Source organism: Pocillopora verrucosa, chromosome 13 (genome assembly GCF_036669915.1).
Source record: "Pocillopora verrucosa isolate sample1 chromosome 13, ASM3666991v2, whole genome shotgun sequence".
Lineage (NCBI taxonomy): Eukaryota > Metazoa > Cnidaria > Anthozoa > Scleractinia > Pocilloporidae > Pocillopora > Pocillopora verrucosa.
Window position 1 is genome coordinate 4,434,539 of NC_089324.1, and position 23,808 is coordinate 4,458,346.

The 23,808-nt window shown below is 38.1% G+C and overlaps 3 protein-coding genes across 3 annotated transcripts; 1 reads left to right on the forward strand and 2 right to left on the reverse strand.

Annotated features, from left to right (window-relative positions):
• Positions 1 to 3,861: 3,861 nt before the first annotated feature.
• On the reverse strand, positions 3,862 to 7,262 carry LOC131776663 (E3 ubiquitin-protein ligase TRIM71-like). The gene is made up of 2 exons (XM_059092883.2): positions 7,180 to 7,262; positions 3,862 to 7,092 (listed from the first exon to the last, which is right to left on the reverse strand). Exon 2 carries the CDS (start codon positions 6,569 to 6,571, stop codon positions 5,438 to 5,440), a length of 1,134 nt encoding a protein of 377 aa, XP_058948866.2. The 5' UTR covers positions 6,572 to 7,092; positions 7,180 to 7,262; the 3' UTR covers positions 3,862 to 5,437.
• Positions 7,263 to 13,717: 6,455 nt separating this feature from the next.
• LOC131776780 (galanin receptor type 2-like) lies at positions 13,718 to 14,846 on the reverse strand. Its single transcript, XM_059092998.1, has 2 exons — positions 14,054 to 14,846; positions 13,718 to 13,899 (listed from the first exon to the last, which is right to left on the reverse strand). Exons 1-2 carry the CDS (start codon positions 14,844 to 14,846, stop codon positions 13,718 to 13,720), a joined length of 975 nt encoding a protein of 324 aa, XP_058948981.1.
• On the forward strand, positions 14,680 to 20,013 carry LOC136277842 (pyroglutamylated RF-amide peptide receptor-like). The gene is made up of 3 exons (XM_066160582.1): positions 14,680 to 15,057; positions 18,322 to 18,367; positions 18,650 to 20,013. The coding sequence occupies exons 1-3, from the start codon at positions 15,004 to 15,006 to the stop codon at positions 19,543 to 19,545; spliced, it is 996 nt and encodes a 331-aa protein (XP_066016679.1). The 5' UTR covers positions 14,680 to 15,003; the 3' UTR covers positions 19,546 to 20,013.
• Positions 20,014 to 23,808: the final 3,795 nt, after the last annotated feature.

Sequence of the window (23,808 nt, forward strand, 5' to 3'; positions counted from 1 at the left end):
AAATACACCACCGAAAAGAGGGTTAAAGTTCTTCGAAAGAACCTTTCTACAACTTATATGATTTTGTTTTTATTTATCCACAAAAATTTTTGAAACCAATTGCACACAGATTTTTAAATCTTTATTCCACTAAAAGTGAAAGTGTTATTCAACATCATAAGTGAACGTAATTTTTTCTGGTCATAATTGTACACGAACCAAATCATAATGAATAACAACAACCTTTCGTTTCTTAAAGTAATGAATACCAGATTTATTTGAAAAGTTCTGTAAACATAACATTCTCAGCAGGAATACGCTTACATCGAAACGCTTCAGGTGTACATATTGGACATGACAATCCTTTTTCAGTCCTATCCCGCCAAAAATTAACAGATACGTGAACTAAAGAATTTCTTTTCATTTCTTCCCCATTATTTTATTTCTCTTCATTTCTTAATTTCATTTGAAACTCGTTGATTTATGTAGAAAGCGGTTGAATTTCACTCTGCTCAAAATAAGCCCACTGTCAGCATCAACATATCTCCCTGTTCAGAGAACTGCTAGTACATGTGGAATTGTGAATCCTCCTAAATGTTTGTTTATTTATGTGTTCCAAACTTACCAACAAACTTTCCATTCAGCTAAAAGACTTGTCAGAATAGCATTCTACAACTTCCTGAGTTACAAACCATAATTTGTCCTGATTTGTTCACCGACAAAGATCTTTGCACTTTCCACTAGGGATCCCTTCTGACGTATACAAGGGAGTTTGCGCCATGCAGAAGTGAATAACAAATTGCCTAACTTTCCGCTCTTCGTTCCATTTATCGGTTAGGCGTTGATAAGCGTATTCTAGTTTGGGATCTCGCAGAGGGGACACCATTGACCGAGCTAAAAGGACACTCAGATACAGTGTACTCTTTGATGTTTAATAGAGATGGGAATTTGCTGGCCTCAGGTATGTTTTGTTTGTGCTTCGAATGAAGTCAAAGGAAAAAAGAATAAAACTAGTAAAGCCTCCCTTCATCTTTGCAAGTTAAGTAATGACTTCTTTGGATTATCCAATTCGCAGTTTTTATGTTTCTTATGGGTAGTGCGTTGTAAGTATATTACCCTCATTGCTGTAGGCTATGAGTGCATGAGGGAGTGTAAGAGTGTAGGTCCGCAATACATACCTGAATTTTTAGTTATTAGTTAAAAGCACGTCGCTGTTTTCATCTTTGCTTCTCAACAGGAAAGCAGTTGGACATATTTATTTTTTCTTCCAGGTGGAGTAGATAACTGTGTAACGCTATGGAACACCCGTTCCATTTGTAATCCTGATGATGACGACGATGAAGGAACAGACCCGAAGTAAGTGTTACAAGACACATAGAGTCTGTCACAAACCACAAATATTAGCAAGTTTATTTGCGCATTGCATGCCTACTTTTTGATTGCGCTTCGCTGGCCACCAGTCACTCCGACTTCATTGTTCCCGCTTGGCGGCAGTGTAAGGGACCATGGTACAGGAAAGAACTAGTTCTGTAAGTCCCTTCCTCCTTCGCACCTTCTTCCATTTTGGCAAAAAGGCCCTGATTACTCTTGTTTGCGTTCCTCATATGTATGAATTGGTTAAGATGGCCTTCCTTGCTTTGAAGCCATACCCGGTTGAAAAATATTTACTCCTCTTAGACAGACTAAAGTCAGCTATTCTCAAAAACTAAATTGGAGTTTTAAGTGAATATCGCCTCAACTTCTAAAAACTGTTTTTCAATGGATCTAAGGAAACCTAATGATAAGCAGGAGAGGGACGACACGAAACAAAATCCTAGTAGGCTACTATGAATCTTGACGAAACTGGTGCACATGAAGACTTAATACTGATGTAAGAGGGAAATGTTCTCTTGTAAATTAATAATGGTAATAGGAACATCTAGGATTTACAAGGAAATATGTAGCAGTTAGAGGGGAGAATTAACAATCAGATCTTGGAGGTTAAAGGGTTACCAGTCAGGCAAGACTTGACTTTGTGTTACTGATCCAGTTTTCCTGGTTTATTTCTAGGACCATATTGAGAGAGGTCTTTTCTCTGAACTCCTTTCCTGAAAATAGCTGCCATTCAACTTTATGTTACTTGATATTGTTTTGCAGTACAATCTTTTATTACCTGTTTTTGAGGAAGTCAGGAAGATTATCATGAAGAAGACTTAAGCATTAGTTGGTAACCATATTACGGCGTAAACGCAGGAAAAGCAATGAGCTCATAGGAACCTTAAGGTATTGAAACAGACTGTGTCCAAAGTTGCCAGTCCCTCAAAACTTGATCTCCGATCCTCAATTCTCAATCTCTGACTCTGGATTTTTTTGAGAACTTCTAGGATCGAGGCTCAAGTCAAAGTTTATAGACATCTGAGTAGAGTTTGATGTGATAATAAAATTGTTTCCTCCAAATGGGGGATTGAGATCCTCAAGAAATTCTTCAGTTACGTGTCTCAATCCTAGTTTCTGGAGCCTTGGTTCTCTGTCGTCTATTATCCCAAATGGCTTTGAGGTTTGAGAATGGAGCTTCAAGTTGAGACAGTGTCAAATGAAATACTTTTTTAAATGTACATGTACTTTTCTAGTGGTTGACCAACCATTCTTTTTCATAAATAGTTGTTACCACTACTTTTTTTTAACAGTTATAATATCCTGTGCTGTTATCAGCTTGTTATTTGAAAACCTCTCATGTATTATCCAACATTTGGTGTTGGTTACACTGGTAAACTGATAGAAATTATGCTCTATGAAGACAGTATTAAAAACTTTGTAGCTTGCACATTTATACAAAATAGTAAACTGTAAAGAAAAGTCACTTAATATGTAGCCTGTGTGAAGTCACCCCCTGCCCTTAGAAAAAAAACAGGATTCTTTTTTAGAGTTAGCCCTTTAACTCCCAAGATCTGACTGTTAATTCTCCCCTCTTGCTTCTGCACAATTCTTTGTAATTGATCAGGAGAATTTGGATTCTTGATTGTGAGAACAACTTCTACCCAATAAGCTTGAGTATCCTCATTACCTGCTTCACGGATGATGTGCGGATATTATAGGGAGAAGTTACATGTGAATCACATCTGGGAGTTTAAGAGTTAAGGATTGATTTTCTTTGGATAACCAGGGACTGAGAAGTTTTTTTTTTCTGTGTTAAGAAAGTTGCTTCAAAATCTAAAAGGATGTGTAGACTTAATTGGAACCTTTTGTTGTTCAGATATTTTTCCATTTGTCCTGTCTAACTCCAGCAGGGTCTGCAATGGTTGTTGGTGCCATGAAATGTGGTTTGTGTGGGGGATTTTCCAGTGGGAAGGAGGACAAAAAATTTAGGGGCTGTGGTTGAACTTCCATGAAGGGAGTCCAGCTCTTGTGTCTGGCTGGTTTTTACTGTACATTAAATTATTGCTGTTCTTCAGCACAAAGCAGTGTACACACATGCATAAACCCTTTTCCCTTCCTTATCTCCAAGCCTTTTTTTTAATGGATTAATTTTTCAACCCCCTGAACTTTCCTGTCCCTACTTCACACTGAGCTTGGACATAGGAATCCTATGCAGGGTGTGTAATGGTGAGCTTAGGGACTACATTAGAGACAAGTGGAAGGGTACAATGTAGTTTTCAAGCCCAGGTAACAATGCAGAAGAGCCAGTTATCCTTGGAAGTGGAAAATATTCCTTCATAAAACTTTGAAAATGCTTGTTTTCTCACTGTAGCCAACAAAAGCAAGTTGTATTATGGAATTCCACCAGAACTTGATCTTGGAGTTGTTATTGAAGAGGAAAATGAGGAGGATGAAGATAAGGAAAAGCCAAAAGTAAGTACCAGTACATTTTTAAATATAGAGTGGTATTTAATTTAGTGAGGGAAGTATTGCAATATCGTTTTAGTTTTGTTATACTATGTTTTTCAAATAAATTATCTTAACTGGGAGTGAAAGTTGCCCATTTTATGCCTCTTAACCCTTTCACTCCCAAGATCTCATTACTCATTTTCCTTACTGTTTGCAGTACAATTCTTATGATGTTAGTTTGGAGAATTTGGTTTTGGATCAGTTAATAATCCCCAAATTTATGTTTTCCTTTTTTCTTATCACTTGTTTGCTTGATATTGTATTGGTCTTGTAAGAGGAAAATCTGTCTTGGTCACTCATGAAATTTAAATAGATAATAATAATAAAGTAATACCAGAAATGATAATGATGATGAAAACTTCATTAGATACAAAAGGTCAAACAGTTCAGTGACACTTTTTTTTTTTGGATGATATGATATTCAATATACAGAGTCAGTTCAATTTGTTAATCAATGTAACTTATTTAGGTGTGCAGAGCTTCTTATTTATTATAAAACTAGATAAATTCAAATTAATCCACTGTATTTGAAACAGTCTTATGCCCAGACCTCCAATTGCCAAGCCCCTCATTTCAGTTTTATATATGAAGGTAAGCATTATGTGGGTTCTGAGATCATTAACAAATAAACTCCTACAAATATTTTCAATCCTAAGAATTCTGCTTTTCAAAGTACAAAATAATGATAATGACTTCCATTTTGAAATGGCAGGTTAATCCTTTCTTAAGTTATTTTTTAAAATCTATTTTTCAGCTGATAGTTACCAATAATGTTTGCAGACAAGGTTCTGTTTTTGGCTGAAAAATTGAAAGCCATCCCCATGTTCTCTGAACTATTTATATACAAAATTAACCACAATGACTTGGCCGCTCTTCAAATGCTGATACAGCCGTTGGTTTATAAAGTTCAATATTTTTTCTGTGTTTGACTGAAACATATCAGTTTGATTCAGTCAACACCTGAATCTCTTATTCAAGAATTCTCTTCACCTAAAATACTTACTATATACAGAAATCTTAGTCCCCTTGCTATTTCTAAGATCTCAAGGCACTTACAAAAAACACCATTTAAAAGTGTTTAGAGTTCTTTGAAAGAACCTTAAGTTTCTAAAACTTGAATGATTTTTTAAATTTTATCTAAAAACATTCACTAACAACTTTCCTACAGCTTTTTTTTTATTCCACCTAAAAAACTGAAAAAGGTTTTGATCAAAAGTGACTGTAATTTTTTTTTTGTTATAATTGTACATGAACCAAATCATAAGGAATAACCACAACCTTTTGTTTGTTAAAATAATGAATACCAAATGTATATTAAAAGTTCTGTAAACATAACATTTTCAGTAGCAATATGCTTCCATCAGAATGCTTCACAGGTGTACATATTGGATTGGATTAACTTTTTTTCAGTCCTACCACTCTGCCAAAAGCTAACGAATATGTGCTCTAAAGAGTTTCTTTTCATTTCTTCCCTTTCACTTTACTTCTATTCATTTGTTAATTTTATATAAAACTCAATTGATTTATGTAGAAAGCGGTTGTCAATCTCACTCTGCTCAAAATAAGCCAAACAGTTCACCAGAGCGAACGAGCACTACTCAATTATCTGAATACGATGGTAACGTTCACGATGAGCAAATACAAATCTCCCTGTACTGAGAACAGCTACTGCTCTTGGATATCTGAATTCTCCTAAATTTTTATTTTGAGTTCCAAACTTACCAACAAACTTTCCATTCAGTTCAAAGACTTGTATTCTACGATTGCCTGAGTCACAGACCATAAGTTGTCCTGAATTGTTCAATGACAAACATCTTGGATAATTAAACTCCCCATCCCTTCCTCCCTGCTTTCCAAACTTGTACTGAAACTTTCCATTCCTGTCAAAAACTTTGATACAATGATCACTATTGTCTGACACTATGAGATATCTATGATATTGAATACAGTGCATAGGATAGGTAAAAGACCCCTGCCCACCTATCTTTCTTAGAAACTTGCCTTCAGGAGAAAAGATCTTAATCAGTTTGTTACCTACGTCTGCAACAATGATATTCCCCTCACTGTCTACAGACAGACCCGAGGGATAATCAAGTTGACTATCAAGGTTTCCTTTCCCACCAAAACTTCCCACGAACTCACCCTCACCGCTAAAAATCTGAATTCTATGATTGTAACAGTCTGTAACAAAAATATTGCCATTATTATGAAATGTTATTCCCCGAGGATTGTTGAATTCTCCCACCATGTTACCCTTCTTACCAAATGATCTTAAAAACTTTCCTTCACTACTGAAAATTTGAACCCTGTTGTTGAATTGATCAGTTACAGCGATCTCGTCGTTAGCGTTCACTGCAACCCCCCAGGGACAAGAAAACTTTCCAACCGACGAACCCTCTTCACCAAAAGATAAAACAGGTCTAAGCTGAAACGGTTTAACGCTGTGCACATGTTCCCCGTTTACCTTTATCGTCGCTTTACATCTTCCTTCATTTTTGGGGGAATAACTGATTTTATGGAGTCCGTTCTTATTGTCAATTATTTGCAATTCTGTGGCGCAGTCGTGCCCTTGTTCGTCAATGATCTCCCTTGTGGTCAGAGAAAACTGTGCTTGATGGTTAGCAATTGCTTCTTCAAGTCCTTTTCCTTCAGCAACTGACTGACTTGATTTTGTTTGGTGTGATATTGGCAACATTGCGATTTCTTCGGCGTTCATGGTGCTTCGCATCTTTAGGTTGTCCAAGAAAGCTAGGACAGGAAGCTTTTCCGGGTAACGGTCTTTTGGCTGGCTCTGATTAGTTCCCTGAAAGATTTCCTTGATTGATTTCTTCAGTTGAACGACTTCGGCGTGTGTGCTTCGTTTTAGAATTGTATCAGCTTTTTCCAGCGATGATTCGATGATCTTTATTTCACTCTCGATATTCGTCTTTTACGTTGTTATAGTTTCGAGGAATCTCTTCGTTTCATCGTCCGCCGCTGCGGTAATAATTTGTTTTTTCGCTTCAATAGTTGCAATTAAGTTGTCCACAAACTTCTGCACTTATCTCTTGATGTCTTCGCTTCGTTGTATCAATTTGGTGCAGTCTTCATTCAGTCGACCAAAAGTGTTAATCTTTGTAGACTCCAGCCAAGAGTTGATTTAAAAGAGAAAATTTATTCCTCGTTCACAGTCATAGAGTAAATTAAACGCATCTGATCAAGTAGAAGGTGATGATGTAAATGATGTAAATGATACAAATGATGGTTCGACTGAAAGGAAAAATTACATTATAAATTACAATAGATCCAAGAAAATTGACGAACAAAATGAAAACGAAAAAAGGACTAACGACTTACAGATATTTCCTCCTACTGACTTGAACGGGCCGAGTGAAATGGCCGTTGATTGAAAAACAAGAACTTGCCGTAACAAAGGGCCAACACTGAATATATATTACAATGAAAAACGAGAACTTAAAAAGTGTAATCAAACAAGTCACGTGGAGATCAAGGGTTAAAATTTAAATCAAGGGTAACGCACGTACGTGAGAGGTCACGCACGTTTGAATCTTACAATCTTTGCTTGTAAATCGTGCTTCTGTATTTCAATCAGTGATTTTAGTTCCATCTTTTGTCTTTCCGCTTCTTCCTCAAGGTGCAATATGGCGTGACCCGCAAGGCGTATCAAAACACAACTTTGACAAGCTGCCGTTTCGCAGTTCTTGCAGAAGTATTTAAGTTCTTCTTTCTCATGCCGCTGTTTAGAGCAGAACAAGGGTCGTTTCAACACGTCCTCGTAATCCTTTGAATGATGTTATGTACAATGAGGCACTCTTCACACCAAAACATGCAACACTGGAAACAGTAAGAACTTTCATTCCCACTCGGGCACATTTCCCGCCAAGATTTAAAATGGCGGACTTACTCACTATTCTTGACTTTTGAGTTACAAGATGATATCCATTTACTCGGTGATATGTTGGAGGAAAGTGATAAAGAGATTGTTTTAAGTGCCGCATGCTGCTTCATACGCAGAAATTTAACTCGCATTCAAGATTATTTTGAGCAAACTCTGCCAAGATATTTACCCGACGAATTCAAGCATCATTTCCGCATGACGAGAGAAACTTGCGAACTTCTCTCGCGATAAATAATGCAAACCGGACAAATACTAACGACAAATTCGTCTAGCAACCAGTCATTGCTCCAGAAAAGCAAATCCTAGCGTTTCTGTGGAGGATAGCTTATCAAGAACCGGCTCGGGCTGTGGCAGATCGTTTCGACCTCACATCCAGTAATGTCGACAGGGTTTTCCGCAGAGTCGTGCAGGCAACTGTTTCCCTTTGTGGGCAATACATCAAATGGCCAACTGTTGAGTCATGGCAAGCAAATAAGAGAACCTGTTTCATTATTTTATTTAGAATCAGGGTCAAAATAGCATGACTGATGTATCATTTTAAATGCAAAAATTTACAGGAAATCAGATGCAAGATATAAAGTCACCTTTTGAGGAAGAAGGGGGATTCCCTGGCGTTATTGGGGTAGTCGATGGCACTGATGTCGGCCCCCTGAACACGAACCAGAGGCCTACATCAACAGAAAGTAGTTCCACTCAATAAATGTTCAGGTATTAAAAAAAGACAAACAACTAAACAGACAACATACTGTACAACTTGACAGTGTTGTGTCAAATGATCACTGCACATTATTTCCAGTTCTTCTTTGGAAATGTTTCTTATAGCAGTGACCTACTGATATTAGAAATATTAACTTGTAATATCGCCAATTTGACGCAATTGTTAAGCTGAAAAAGTGAATGTTATGAAGAGAAACATCCAATTTTTCCTCAGCTGGTATGTGATGACAACATGGTGTTCATCCATGTCCTTGCTGGTCGGCCTGGGTCAGTGCACGACTCAAGGGTTATGTGCAATTCTGAGTTGTGGCAAACAGCCGCACATAAATTTCCTGGTGATACTCATTTACTGGGGGATGGAGGGTATCCATTGTTGGTATCCAAGGTAATCATGAATCAGATATCTGGTATTTAGCTGAACTGTTGTACTAGAGTCCTAGTAGAACACTTGTAAACTGAAATACAAGAAACCCTAATTTTCAGCTAATACCCTAGTTACTTTCTTCAATTGATTCAGAGTGTACTTTTTTAATATAACAGTTCCAGAAGAAATGGACTGCTTTTTGCATTTGTTGTTCTGATTGTGATCCACATGTATCTACAGCATGCACAATTCATAGACTAGAGATTACATAGAGCTAATATGTTTGATGTTATCCTTCAGGTGGCTCATAACACCCTTGAGAGACAATGGCCATTAAACTGTCCATCATAGAAGGTTTAACATTTCCAAAAAGTTTTGCATCTACTGAGAAAATATGGAAAAACACTATTGTACAATTTGATAGTTCAAAATATTGAACATTACGTATTTTGGTAAATAAATATCAGTAAATATCTGTTTACGTTTTACACAACCAGCCCAACACCAAAAAGGTAAAGCAGCAGGACATACAATAACATGGACCATAAGGGTCTTATTAATGTTAAATATCAATAGGAGTATTTTTAACAGAGTTTCCTTTTAATACGATTTACCTTTTTTCAGGACATCCAGAAATTGACAGAAAACTAATCTTTTTTGTTTGTTGCATTCCCCTTAACAATTTGATTTTCTCTTCCTCTGCCTTCTCCTTGCTCTCTGCGTGAGACTGGAGAAAACCTGACATTTCAGCAACAATTTGATTTTCTCTTCCTCTGCCTTCTCCTTCCTCTCTGTGTGAGACTGGAGAAAACCTAACATTTCAGCAACAATTTGATTTTCTTTTCCTCTGCCTTCTCCTTGCTCTCTGTGTGAGACTGGAGAAAACCTAACATTTCAGCAACAATTTGATTTTCTCTTCCCCTGCCTTCTCCTTGCTCTCTGTGTGAGACTGGAGAAAACCTAACATTTCAGCAACAATTTGATTTTCGTTTCCTCTGCCTTCTCCTTGCTCTCTGTGTGAGACTGGAGAAAACCTAACATTTCAGCAACAATTTGATTTTCTCTTCCTCTGCCTTCTCCTTCCTCTCTGTATAAGACTGGAGAAAACCTAACATTTCAGCAGCAAAGGAATAGCTTTTTCGCTTCCGATGCTTATTTTTAAGGGTCTTTGAACGCTTTCCTCTGCAATCACCATCATCATCATCATCATCACAATCATCATAACCTGAATTCACCTCACTGCTTTTCCCACCGTCGTCATTGCAGCTGGTACTTGACGAGTAAGAATTAATTTCAGAATCAAATGTGTAAGCTGGGTTGACTCTTTGGATATCACCTATGCACTCTGCTATTTGCTGGTGAAATTTCCACGATTGGTTAGCTCTCCCAGTGCGTTTGCTGTTTTCCTTTACTTCTTTATATTTGGCTTCTAACTTAAGCCATTAACGCGTACATTGCTCTCCGGATACCACAACATCTGCATTTAAATGCGCTTGTAATCTTTTCGAATACCTCTTTTTTTTGTTGGTCTTGGGTTTTCCGAAAAGGTGCTTATATTCACCATAATTTTTGATGAAAAAAAGAACGAAGCGGTCTTTCCACTTCCGCAGTGTGGCCTTAGCACTCTCTTCAGCAAATAACGTTGAGGCTTGCTCTAGTAGGTCTTCCACAGTACCCATTGACAGGCAGGTTTTGTTTCATACTCATACAAATGGCGGGAGTTAATTTGTTTAAATTGTCATTCACGAAGTGTGTGCATTAAAATGGTAAAATCATTAAGCTCTGTCTTCGACTTACCCAAGGAAGGAGCGAAATTTCCTGAATTGTCGACGCAAACATGTCGAAAAAATGCCATATCGTCTGACGTGAAGAAAAAAAGGGGAACATTGAAGGTTTAGCAACGCCGCCATCTTTACCTTTGGTCGAGGCAACAGACACGGCTAGCGCTAGAGAAACTGGGGACGAGTCATGCTGAGAGGAAATGTCAAATGAACGGAAAATTTCCGGAAAAAAGGACAACCTCGAGAGGTTGACCAAAATTTTCGAAATGGTTTTCCGGAAATTTTCCGTTCCTTTCGATCTTAAACCGGAAATTTTCTGCGCCATTCGATCTTAAACTGGAATTTTCGAAAATTTTGGTCGAATGGAACGCGCCCGAAAACCCGAAAGGACCTGATTAAATATTCAAATCACTGATCGGTCATTTTAGGCCCGTGTTTTCGACGAGTTTTAACAACGACTACTCATCTCTTGTTTCCTCTTCTGCCGAAAGAACAGGTACGTTAAGTTTTTTTCCTCCGTGAATGGCTAATGCACTATGGTGAACTTCTTTTGATTTAGATCGCTTCGAGTCCCAGAAAATGTCTTTACAGAACAAATTATATTGACATAATAATCCAGGATTAGTGTTAACCCTTTACCTCCCATGAGTGACCAAGACAGAATTTCTCCTTAAAATATCAATACAATATCAAGGATAGAAGTGATGAGAATAAAGTAAAATATAAATTAGGGGATTATCAGTTGATCCAATACCAAATTCTCCAGATTGACATCATAAGAATTGTACGGCAGACAGTAAGGAGAATTACTAATGAGATCTTGGGAGTTAAAGGGTTAACTCCTTTTCGAATGACCAGCCTTAGAGAGCTTTTAAGAAGTATTGAGGTATTATACTCTGAAGCACTTAGATGAAAATAATTCTTTGGTACCACTTTAAATCGCTACGAGGCTTCAAGTTTGAGCACTGTCGTTCAATTTTTTTTTAATTGACGTTACTATCTGTATGGTGACCGTTCATCTTTTAGTGAGAATAATCTAATCCTAAGTATTAACGTTCTCACTGAGCAATTACTTGGTTTATGAAGTAACTTATACTTATTGTGCTTCCTGTTTCCAACAAGTTCGCCTTTGGAGTCTCTACACTTTCAGTTCCTTAGTCTCGTTCAAGGGACATAACTACCCAGTGTGGGACGTGCAGTTCTGGAAGGGGACTACCAGAAATAGTTAGATTTCTTAACTAATTATTTCTCTTTTTTTTCCACAACATGAATTCACTTATTTCCTAGAAAAGAAATCTAGTATATCGAAGCGTCTTCTCTTCACTCCCCTTCCCCCCTCCCTCGGATTCCGTGCCTTGCCATTTAACAAATTCGCAAGGTATCCTGTATTGGAGTAACTTTGGCAATTTTCCAAAGTGTTCAGTTGATCGGCAAAGTGTAGCAATAGATAATAAACCCCTGTGCGAGAAAGCAAATGGGGGCGAAAAAGACTAGTGACTAGAGGCCGGCCCATTACCCTTTGCGAAAATGGATCAATGTAAGTATCTGAGAAACTGTGCACCTACTCTTTCCCTAGTGGTGGTGTTTGTCGCTCCTCTGTTGTACATGTTTTTCGCATACGCAAAGATCGCCGTAAGTTTATGGAACAGAAGCAAACATGGAACAATTCACAAGGCAGTTGCCAGGGCTAAAATGAAATCAACTCGCTTAATGGTCGCTGCTGTCCTAGTTTTTGTGGTCTGCTGGGCGCCAACCTTAGTATTGCTATTACTGGAGGTGTATAGCATATTAGAAAATTTATCGTCTAAATATTTGTTCATAGTTTATTTTTGGTGTATAATTTTGCAGATATCCAGCTCTTCTATAAACCCTGTCATCTACGCATTCCTGTGCCCTGAATTCAAGAGAGGAGTTCTCAGGCATTGTTGCTTCTGTTGTTCAAGCAATTGTCCTTTGGGTCGCGTGGAGCCTGTCATCTAATATGGACGAATCAGAGTAGCAAATAAACGGAACAGCAACTTTTCCGCTTATGTTCATACTACATACATATTTTTGGAGTCACACCACAAAGCGACAACGTGCGTGGACCACTTGAGTGACTGGTGACAAGTATAAGGCCCAAGGAATAATGGGAGCAAGACGCGTCAATATTTTGGCGTCTGTCTGGTCTCTGTCATAAACTGAAGATATCCTCATGTTAGTGCACTCACCGCATCTCTGTATTTAGGTGCACTCCACTGACCCAGAAGCAACAACAGGCGCGGTGTGGGAGTGACTATTAACGGGCATGAGACGTGGGGGAACATGGAAGATGCAAGAATTAATTCTGCATTCCCTCTTGTGCATCCCATTGTATTTTGGTATAACCCAAGGGAATTAAGGTAATTTTGATAACTGAAAAAAAAACCCCGATCGGTCTTCCTTACGACTCTCACAGACATTAGAAGACCTTCCTTACTTAGATGCCTCACCCCGCTTAAAAATACTTACTCTTCTAACACAAAGTGAAATAAGCTATTATTAAGACTGAATTGGAGTGTTACGAGAAAATCGTTATCAATTCCCAAAACTATTCATCCAAGGGTCCTGAGAAGCCTAAGATGAAATAAAATCGTAGCAGGCGCCATTATGAATCCTAACGAAAAATAGTGCACATGAGGTCTTAAAACTGAGGTACGGAAAAAAATGTACTTTTGTTCAAGTGATTCTTGCAAATATCCCTCATTAATATCTAACAAAGAATCTTTTGCAACAACCTAATTTACGTTCTTGTCACAGAGATGTATGTTTGATCACCTAAATGCATATCTTTTTCTGTATTTATGACTAATTTATACACCAATTTCTTAAATTTTATTGTCCTGTAATAAGTTATAGACAAAACTTCCAACAGCAGTCTCGGGCTCAGAGTCAATACCTCTTCGTGTTTTGCAGTTGTTTGACGTCATTCCTAGCTACGTTAAATATGGGAAAACATAATTTACTCCTACAATCTTCCTCTACAATGCAACTGAAGTATGAAGGTTGCCTTATGTGTGTGCTTTACATGTTTTCGAACATGACGTGTCTATCTTACGCTTATACCACTGACATGGATCCCAAATTATTCGGGGCTCAACCACTGAAGAAAGCAAATATTTCTTCATTTCTGATCGACCTGCTGTCTTCGTATCGAAGTTTGCCACGTTCTTGTTTGTAAACGTATCTCGTCATCGGGACTAATCCGGTGATTACGGGACGATTTACAGCAGCAGCAACAACAACAACAACAACAAGCAAATTTGATGCTATTTTTCCTAAATTCAGGGCAAAAAAAAGCGTATACAGCAGTACTAACACAAGAGCTTGATGCCGGTGCGATAAACATGAACCATACCATTAAAAAATATTTCGTCACTCCAGGCACTCCGTCAAAAACTTCATACTTAGTCAACATGCTGCCCAAAATACTTGGTCCCCAGCAAAGAACGAAGCCAAACACGGCTACAACCAACAAGCGAATAGATTTTGACTTGTGTTTCGCCACAGCGCTGTGAATAGCTCCATTTTTGCTTCTGTTCCACAAGCGAACTGCAATTCTTGTGTACGCAACTGCTATATAGGAAAGAGGCATGATAAACGCCACAAAAAAGTAAATCGTCTCGGAAAGCTGAATTTGCCAAGAAGATCGCGATGTGTCACAGAGCATATACTGTCTACATGAATCATTGTTGTTTTCTGTCTGACAATAGGTAAAAGTCTGTACCTTCACACTGTGAACAAACGAAATGGAAGATAACGCAGCATAAGCCCAAATGACTCCAGTCATCATTAAATATGAACGAGGAGGTCTGGAAATCAGACTCCTAAAAGGCTGTATGATGTTTTTATGTCTATCCCACGCAATAGCGGCTAACGTGCTAAAAATAGCGGCTGGGCATGCGCGGTCTACAAAGGCAAACGCTTTACAAGACCGAATATCTCTCTCAAGCCAACCCCTGTAAGGATTCATAACGATTACAAGATGGAACAGTAGATGAGTCACAGATAGATGAAAAAGTAAAAAGCTGGCAAAATTTTTGCGTAGTTGTCCACTTCGTAACATTACGAAGATGACAAAAATGTCTAACACGCCGCCGACTCCGAACACAATGGCGTAGACAACCAAAGAAAACACCGCAATTGTATAAACTGAAGAACCATATGTCAATGGACCGGAATGCTCCGTGCCATTAGAAGTGAAATTTTCAAATGTCGCATTCATTGTCTCTTGCAGTTTTAAATCTGTTATCCTTGTTAAGGTTTACTGAACCAAATATCCGTAAAGCCACTCACGAATCGCGTGTTTTGTACAAAAAGGAATCCGGTTGCACCGCCGAGGAAAATTATCCTTGCGCAAGCTGTAGTCAAAATGCTTGCCAATGATCTTGGAAATGACAAGTGCACCCTGTAAAAAGGACAAAAATGGATTTAAGGTGAGAATGTTTACAAATTATCGCTTGAAAGCCTTATACTGGGAGACAAGTAATCAATGGACCGACTTGCACAAAAACAAGAACAACTGAAATAACGTTTCCATGATTAAAAATCTATTATTTTCGATAGCCATTTTTTTTCCAACGTGATTTAAAATATGTGCGTTATTGCGCGGAATGATTGGTAATTAAATTTCAACAAATTAAAACCTTATGTTGCTTACTAGTTGGTGGAAGTGGAGAAAGAAGATGTGATAGAGAAGTTCCAAGCCAGAAAAATTCTCCAAATGCCAAACTTCTCTGTTTAAAAGCTTCTTCCTGTTTACACTGAAGTTTGGCAGAATATGAACTTTTGATAATATAGCATGAGTTCTTTATTTAAGTCGATAAAATGTCAATAAGATGTTCCCGCGCACAACTTTCTTGTCTTAGGCTTATAATGATGAGAGGATAATTGTTCGAACACTACTATGATTATGTAAAACGAAGACACTAATAAAGCTTAAAAAAATATTTCAAGGCAAACCTCGGTGGGACGTTTTTTAATAACTTTATTGATTAACTGGCTTCATCAGTTGCGTATTTGTCATTAGGAAGTTTTTGTTGTGGCTTAGAAAAATCAAACACGATTACTTTTCTCGATAACATAAAGAGCCGTTGTAAGATGAGCTTAGGATTTTTTTTAGTCCTTAAAAAAAAAAACTAAGGAACTCTCTGTCGTACAAGTTCCTTCGGCGAGACAGTTATTAAAGTCCATTGTTGACAGATGTCAGGTCCATTTAAATGCACGAGACATCTAGCTTTTAGTTGTTGGTTTTGGTAAATTAAAAGTCTGGTACAGTTGTGTATTTAGCTGCTACAAAGGAAGTAAAAACATTTGCCCATTAAACGCAAATGTAAGAAATTAAAACCGAACTTGCTGTGTGACAAAGAAATACGACTTCCGCCCAGGTAGATTTGTCTTAATTAATTTTATTTCGTTTTCGTAGTTAATTTTCTTTCTAAATTAATTTCCTTTCTTTTTCTTTTATATTTTTCCTATTCCTACAGAAAACTTCAAAAAGTAGAAAGAAAACAAACTGCCCAAAGCGCGGGAAAACACGGATGACCAAATCGTTATTGGTTTTAGTTTTGCATCTGATTGGTTGGGAAGTAAGCGCGGGTTTTCTGAACCAATCACAGAGCAGGGTGAGGCCGAATCGACGCAGATTAGACACTCAAATGAAAATTGTAGTATTTCACTCTTAGATGTGCCAACTTCCTCTAAACCAACCAAATTCAAAGCCAATCAGAGCTCAAAGTAAAAGCAGGGAAACTACCTAAAGCGCGGGAAAACGCGAGCGATCAAGCTAAAACCAACCAAATTCAAAGCTAAAAGCAACTGTGACTTGGTCACACGCGTTTTTTTCACAGAGCAATGTGAAGCAAGACCGATGCACTCCCGGATTACTTTCGAAACTTGCTTGAAAATTTCTCAATTTTAGTGTGAAGGTTTTATGCTGATTTTGACCAATTAATTACGTTTCCTAAATGATCCAAAATTTCGAGACACATTTTGTTCTGGTTTCGCCGCATGTATTTGTGAAGGAATCGAACGACAGGTAATTTCCGCTTTTTTTTTTTTCGAATAAGAATAACTTTATCTCGGTCAATAAAAGATCCAGAAAGTTTCGGTCCAAAGACACAGGCCCAAAACTAAGACAACAAATAACTTGAAAAGGCACAAATTAATTACGCACAAATTAATTACGCACAAATTAATAACGCACAATGGCGCAAAGCACTACCAACAGTATTTATCGCTCTTCTCCTAACTTCATCCGGTAAGCTTTATCGTAAGTAAGAATTTATCTCTGATCCGTAAATATTGAAAAACTTGTGAGGGAAAAAAGGGTTTTTTCAATTGGGGCTAAGAACAGACACACAAAAAGCCTTCGTCATTTCAATTTACGATAAATTCGTAATATCATCAATTGCACAGGTAAAACTATATGACAAATGAGTTTCTCTTACCCTGAAGCTAGCAGTGAATTCTATGTAAATTGAACATCTTATGATGCGAGGAGCCAATTTATTTGTGGCACCGAAGACAAAGGTTCATCTTTTCGAAATTTGTTATTTTACCTAATAATATTTGTTTTTTAAGTCTGCCTAACAGCTGAAAAAAGAAATGATCTGAACGTTTTAGCGCTAAAAGGTAAACAAAAATCTTTTCAACTAACGGTTAGTGGAAGTAATAATTTTGATAAAAGCGTTTGAAGCATTTCTCTGGCTTCTTTTTTGTCTGAGTTCAAATTAAACGTAGAAGACGCAGTTCCTTCTAGTAGGGACTATTGATTTCTTAACTAATGATTTCTCTAAATGGTTCAACTGAAGTCTTTCACGAGATCCAGACAAATTGCGTTAAACAGGGCGCATTCTGATTCAGTATTATGAGTCGAAGCCGGCCAATCAGAACAGAGTTAAAAACAGCCAGCTATCGAGGACGCGAACTTAATACTTTAATGCTGTTATAGGCAAAAAACCGCGGCGAGAGACAGCATCACAAATGCATTCTTATGAAAAGATGGATATTTCTTTTTATGGGAGGGAGTAGGAGGTTTCTAAACAATTGAAATACACCAAATATGGAGATCAGAAATCATCTCTTGTAGCTGCTTTTATTTCCCTAAAAATTGTCTGATGAGTTTGTTGATCCAGAAGCGCAGGAAAAACGCGGGTGATCAAGTCGCGATTGGTTCTTGTTTTGCATCTGATTACGTTGAGAGAATGGTGCGAGATTTCAGACCAATCACAGAACTCTGAAAGACAAAACTTACGTCAGTCTGGATTACTTTTGACACTTAATGGAGATTTGCCTTAATGGCTTGCTAAACTTGGATGCATATAACGAGCTTACCAGAAACGGTAATTTGGTTTTATCAACCGAGTTGCTAATGTAAATTGGCCACCGTTTAAAAGACTTTCTCAAGTTGATGTTATGAGCGTTCGCCCTTCGTCAGAGCGAAGGGCTAACGAAGGTTTTTGTTAAGGGGTTGACGCTCCTAACGTCAGCTTTAGAAACTCTTTACGTTGTCCAATTTACATCATGAACTCAGTTGAAATTAGTTAAACCCAATTATCTTGTGCTACCACCCACTGACGCAGCACCACAGTTTCTTTAGGAAGTTACCCATTTTAATAAAAGGAAAAGCTTTGACCTCGCTTTGGTCCTATTTTCCGACTAAAAGCAGCTTATCAACTTGCATTTTTGTCTTGTGTCAGGTCTGTTGTTTTAGATGCGCAAAAAAGTGCAGGTACATCATGAAAGGTAAATAATAATTTTGATCGAAAATGTAAATTTATAGTTTTTTTTTTTTCAATTTCTTTGCTTGCAAGCTTTCAGTCCTCTCTGTACTATACTATCAGGATCGAAAAACTTTGAAGGTGATAAACTGTCAGTGTTGAAAGACAAAGATCTTTTACGAAGAAATGAATCAAACGTTAGCAAACTGGTCAAAGCCCTTATCACCTAAATCTTCGCAAACGCATTTTAATCGTGCGAGCTTTACTCAATGGCCGTTCATCATCTGTTACGTGTTGCTTTCCTCAGGTGCAGTTTTAAACTCTGTAGTTATATATGTCATGCTTCGAAGTGGTAAGGCACGGCGAAATATTTCAAGCTTTTTGATTTGCCATTTGTCCTTCACCCATCTGCTGTTTCACTTCGTCATTCCGATGTCACAGCTAGTCCAGTCACTTTTCTTGCTATCATCTACATCATGCAAAGCTTGGGTACTCGTCAGCTACACCTCTGCGGCGGCCAGTTTCAGTAGTTTGGCTGCTATTGCGTGGGACCGACACAGAAACGTATTACGGCCTTTTCAAAGCTTATCACCCAGAAAACTGAAGACATTCCTACTCTTGGTTACCTCGATTTGGTGTTACGCCTTCATAACATCTCTCCCGTTTTTGTACAGCATCAAGAGTTCCTCTGGAGTAATTTGCTTCCAAAAAAACGATGGCACTGAAAGTTGTAGAGATTATAGCTACTGCACGTTACCTGCAGACTGGAAAAATCAGCTTACAAGAACCTTCTACTTTGTGGTGGCGTTTGTCGCTCCTCTGTTGTATATGTTTTTCGCATACGGAAAGATCGCCGTAAGTTTATGGAACAGAAGCAAACATGGAACAATTCACAAGGCAGTTGCCAAGGCTAAAATGAAATCAACTCGCTTAATGGTCGCTGCTGTCCTAGTTTTTGTGGTCTGCTGGGCGCCAACCTTAGTATTGCAACTACTGGAGGTGTATAGCATAGTAGAAAATTTATCGTCTAAATATTTTTTCATAGTTTATTATTGGTGTATAATTTTGCAGATATCCAGCTCTTCTATAAACCCTGTCATCTACGCATTTCTGAGCCCTGAATTCAGAAGAGGAGTTCTCAGACATTGTTGCTTCTGTTGTTCAAGCCATTGTCCTTTGAGTAGCGTGGAGCCTGTCATCTAATATGGACGAATCAGAGTAGCAAATAAGCGGAACAGCAACTTTTCCGCGTATGTTCGTATTACATGCATATTTTTGGAGTCACAGGACAAAGCGACAACGTGCGTGGACCACTTGAGGCGACTGGTGACAAGTATAAGGCCCAAGGAATAATGGGGGCAAGACATGTCAATATTTTGGCATATGTCTGGTCTCTGTCATAAACTGAAAATATCCTCATGTTTGTGCACGCACCGCATCTCTGTATTTAGGTGCACTCCGCTGACCCAGAAGCAACAACAGGCGCGGTGTGGGAGTGACTATTAACGGGCATGAAACGTGAGTGAACATGGAAGATGGAAGAATTAATTCTGCATTCCCTCTTGTATGTCCCATTGTATTTAGGTATAACTTAAGGGAATTTTGATAACTGAGAAAAAAAACCCGATCGGTCTTACTTACGACTCTCACAGACATTAGATGCTTAAGAAGACCTTCCTTACTTAGATGCCTCACCCCCACTTAAAAATATTTGCTCTTCTTAGACAAAGTGAGATAAGCTATTATTAAGACTGAATTGGAGTGTTACGAGAATATCGTCATCAATTCCCAAAACTATTCATCCAAGGGTCGTGAGAAGCCTAAGATGAAATAAAATCGTAGCAGGCGCCATTATGAATCCTGACGAAAAAAAGTGCACATAAGGTCTTGAAATTGAGGTACGGAAAAAAATTTACTTTTGTTCAAGTGATTCTTGCAAATATCCCTCATTAATATCTAACAAAGAATCTTTTGCAACAACCTAGTTTACGTTCTTGTCACAGAGATGTTTGTTTGATCACCTAAATGCATATCTTTTTCTGTATTTACGACTAATTTATACACCAATTTCTTAAATTTTATTGTCCTGTAATAAGTTATGGACAAAACTGCCAACAGCAGTCTCAAGCTCAGAGTCAATACTGCTTCGTGTCATGAAGTCGTTTGACCTCATTCCTAGCTACTTTAAATTTGGGAAAACATAATGTACTCCTACAATCTTCCTCTACAATGCAACTGAAGTATGAAGGTTGCCTTATGTGGGTGCTTTACATGTTTTCGAACATGACGTGTCTATCCTACGATTATACCACTGACATGGATCCCAAATTATTCGGGGCTCAACCACTGAAGAAAGCAAATATTTCTTCATTTCTGATTGACTTGCTGTCTTCGTATCGAGGTTTGCCACGTACTTGTTTGTAAACGTATCTCGTCATCGGGACTAATCCGGTGATTACGGGACGATTTACAGCAGCAACAACAATAACAACAACAACAAGCAAATTTGATGCTATATTTCCTAAATTCAGGGCAAAAAAAAGCGTATACAGCAGTACTAACGCAAGAACTTGATGCCGGTGCGATAAACATGAACCATACCATTAAAAAATATTTCGTCACTCCAGGCACTCCGTCAAAAACTTCATACTTAGCCAACATGCTGCCCAAAATACTTGGTCCCCAGCAAAGAACGAAGCCAAACACGGCTACAACCAACAAGCGAATAGATTTTGACTTGTGTTTCGCCACAGCGCTGTGAATAGCTCCATTTTTGCTTCTTTTCCACAAGCGAACTGCAATTCTTGTGTACGCAACTGCTATATAGGAAAGAGGCATGATAAACGCCACAAAAAAGTAAATCGTCTCGGAAAGCTGAATTTGCTAAGTAGATCGCGATGTGTCACAGAGCATATACTGTCTACATGAATCACTGTTGTTTTCTGTCTGACAATAGGTAAAAGTCTGTACCTTCACACTCTGAACAAACGAAATGGAAGATAACGCAGCATAAGCCCAAATGACTCCAGTCATCATTAAATATGAACGAGGAGGTCTGGAAATCAGACTCCTGAAAGGCTGTAAGATGTTTTATGTCTATCCCACGCAATAGCGGCTAACGTGCTAAAAATAGCGGCTGGGCATGCGCGGTCTACAAAGGCAAACGCTTTATAAGACCGAATATCTCTCTCAAGCCGACTCCTGTAAGGATTCATAACGATTACAAGATGGAACAGTAGATGAGTCACAGATAGATGAAAAAGTAAAAAGCTGGCAAAATTTTTGCGTAGTTGTCCACTTCGTAACATTACGAAGATGACAAAAATGTCTAACACGCCGCCGACTGCGAACACAATGGCATAGACCACAAACGAAAACACGGCAATTGTATAAACTGAAGAACCATATGTCAATGGACCGGAGTGCTCCGTGCCATTAGAAGTGAAATTTTCAAATGTCGCATTCATTGTCTCTTGCAGTTTTAAATCTGTTATCCTTGTTAAGGTTTACTGAACCAAATATCCGTAAAGCCACTCACGAATCGCGAGTTTTGTACAAAAACGAATCCGGTTGCACCGCCGAGGAAAATTATCCTTGCTCAAGCTGTAGTCAAAATGCTTGCCAATGATCTTGGAAATGACAAGTGCACCCTGTAAAAAGGACAAAAATGGATTTAAGGTGAGAATGTTTACAAATTATCGCTTGAAAGCCTTATACTGGGAGACAGGCACTCAATGGACCTACTTGCACAAAAACAAGAACAACTGAAAGAACGTTTCCATGATTAAAAATCTATTATTTTCGATAGCCATTTTTTTTCCAATGTGATTTAAAATATATGCGTTATTGCGCGGAATGATTGGTAATTAAATTTCAAAAAATCAAAAACTTACGTTGCTTACTAGTTGGTGGAAGTGGAGAAAGAAGATGTGATAGAGACGTTCCAAGCCAGAAAAATACTCCAAATGCCAAACTTCTCTGTTTAAAAGCTTCTTCCTGTTTACACTGAAGTTAGGCAGAATATGAACTTTTGATAATATAGCATGAGTTCTTTATTTAAGTCAATAAAATGTCAATAAGATGTTCCCGCGCACAACTTTCTTGTCTTAGGCTTATGATGATGAGAAGATAATTGTTCGAACACTACTATGATCATGCAAAACGAAGACACTAATAAAACTCCAAAAAAATATTTCAAGGTAAACCTCGCTGGGAGGTGTTTTAATAACTTTATTGATTAACTGGCTTCGTCAGTTGCGTATTTGTCATTAGGAAGTTTTTGTTGTGGCTTAGAAAAATCAAACACGAATACTGTTCTCGATAACATAAAGAACCGTTGTAAGATGAGCTTAGGATTTTTTTTAGTCCTTAAAAAAAAAACTAAGGAACTCTCTGTCGTACAAGTTCCTTCGGCGAGACAGTTATTAAAGTCCATTGTTGACAGATGTCAGGTCCATTTAAATGCACGAGATATCTAGCTTTTAGTTGTTGGTTTTAGTAAATTAAATGTCTGGTACAGTTGTTTATCTAGCTGCTACAAAGGAAGTAAAAACGTGCCCATTAAACGCAAATGTAAGAAATTAAAACCGAACTTGCCGTGTGACAAAGAAATACGACAACCGCCCAGGCAGATTTGTCCCAATTAATTTTATTGCATTTTCGTAGTTAATTTTCTTTCTAAATTAATTTCCTTTCTTTTCCTTCTCTTTTATCTCTATTCCTAGAGAGATTTTCACCATGGAGAGTTCAAGATTACTTTAGTTTTGCTTTAGAGCACTTTTCGGTTGAGCGTTGTAAAACCAAAACCACAGTAATCCCAACAACTAATAGTAAGGAACAAAAATACCTTCAAAAACCAACGAAAACTTCTAAAAAAAAAACTAAGCAAACTGCCCAAAGCGCGGGAAAACGCGGATGACCAAATCGTGATTGGTTTTAGTTTTGCATCTGATTGGTTGGGAGGTTAGTGCAGGTTTTCTGAACCAATCACAGAGCAAAGAGAAGCCGAATCGACGCAGATTAGATACTCAAATGAAAATTGTACTATTTCACTCTTAGATGTGCCAACTTCCTCTAAACCAACCAAATTCAAAGCTAAAAGCAACTGTGACTTGGTCACACGCGTTTTTCCGAGCATCAGGTAGAATGTCAGTTTTAATTGATTGGCGTTTTTCCTTTGTTTTGATCCTTTGGTTCGTTGTGTTTGCTTTGGGTTTGGTTTTACGAAACTTGGTCGGAATTCGTCTTTTCCATCCAAATTACTTTTTGGTCTGTTCTTACTTTGGAGGAGTTTTTGTTCCTTGCAAATTAGAGCCTCAGTAATCATAACGGCCGATCGAAGAAAGGAAAATACACTCAAGAGCCAATCAGAGCTCAAAGTAAAAGCAGGCAAACTACCTAAAGCGCGGGAAAACGCGGGCGACCAAGTGGTAATTGGTTTAGGCTATGTATCTGATTGGTTGAGAG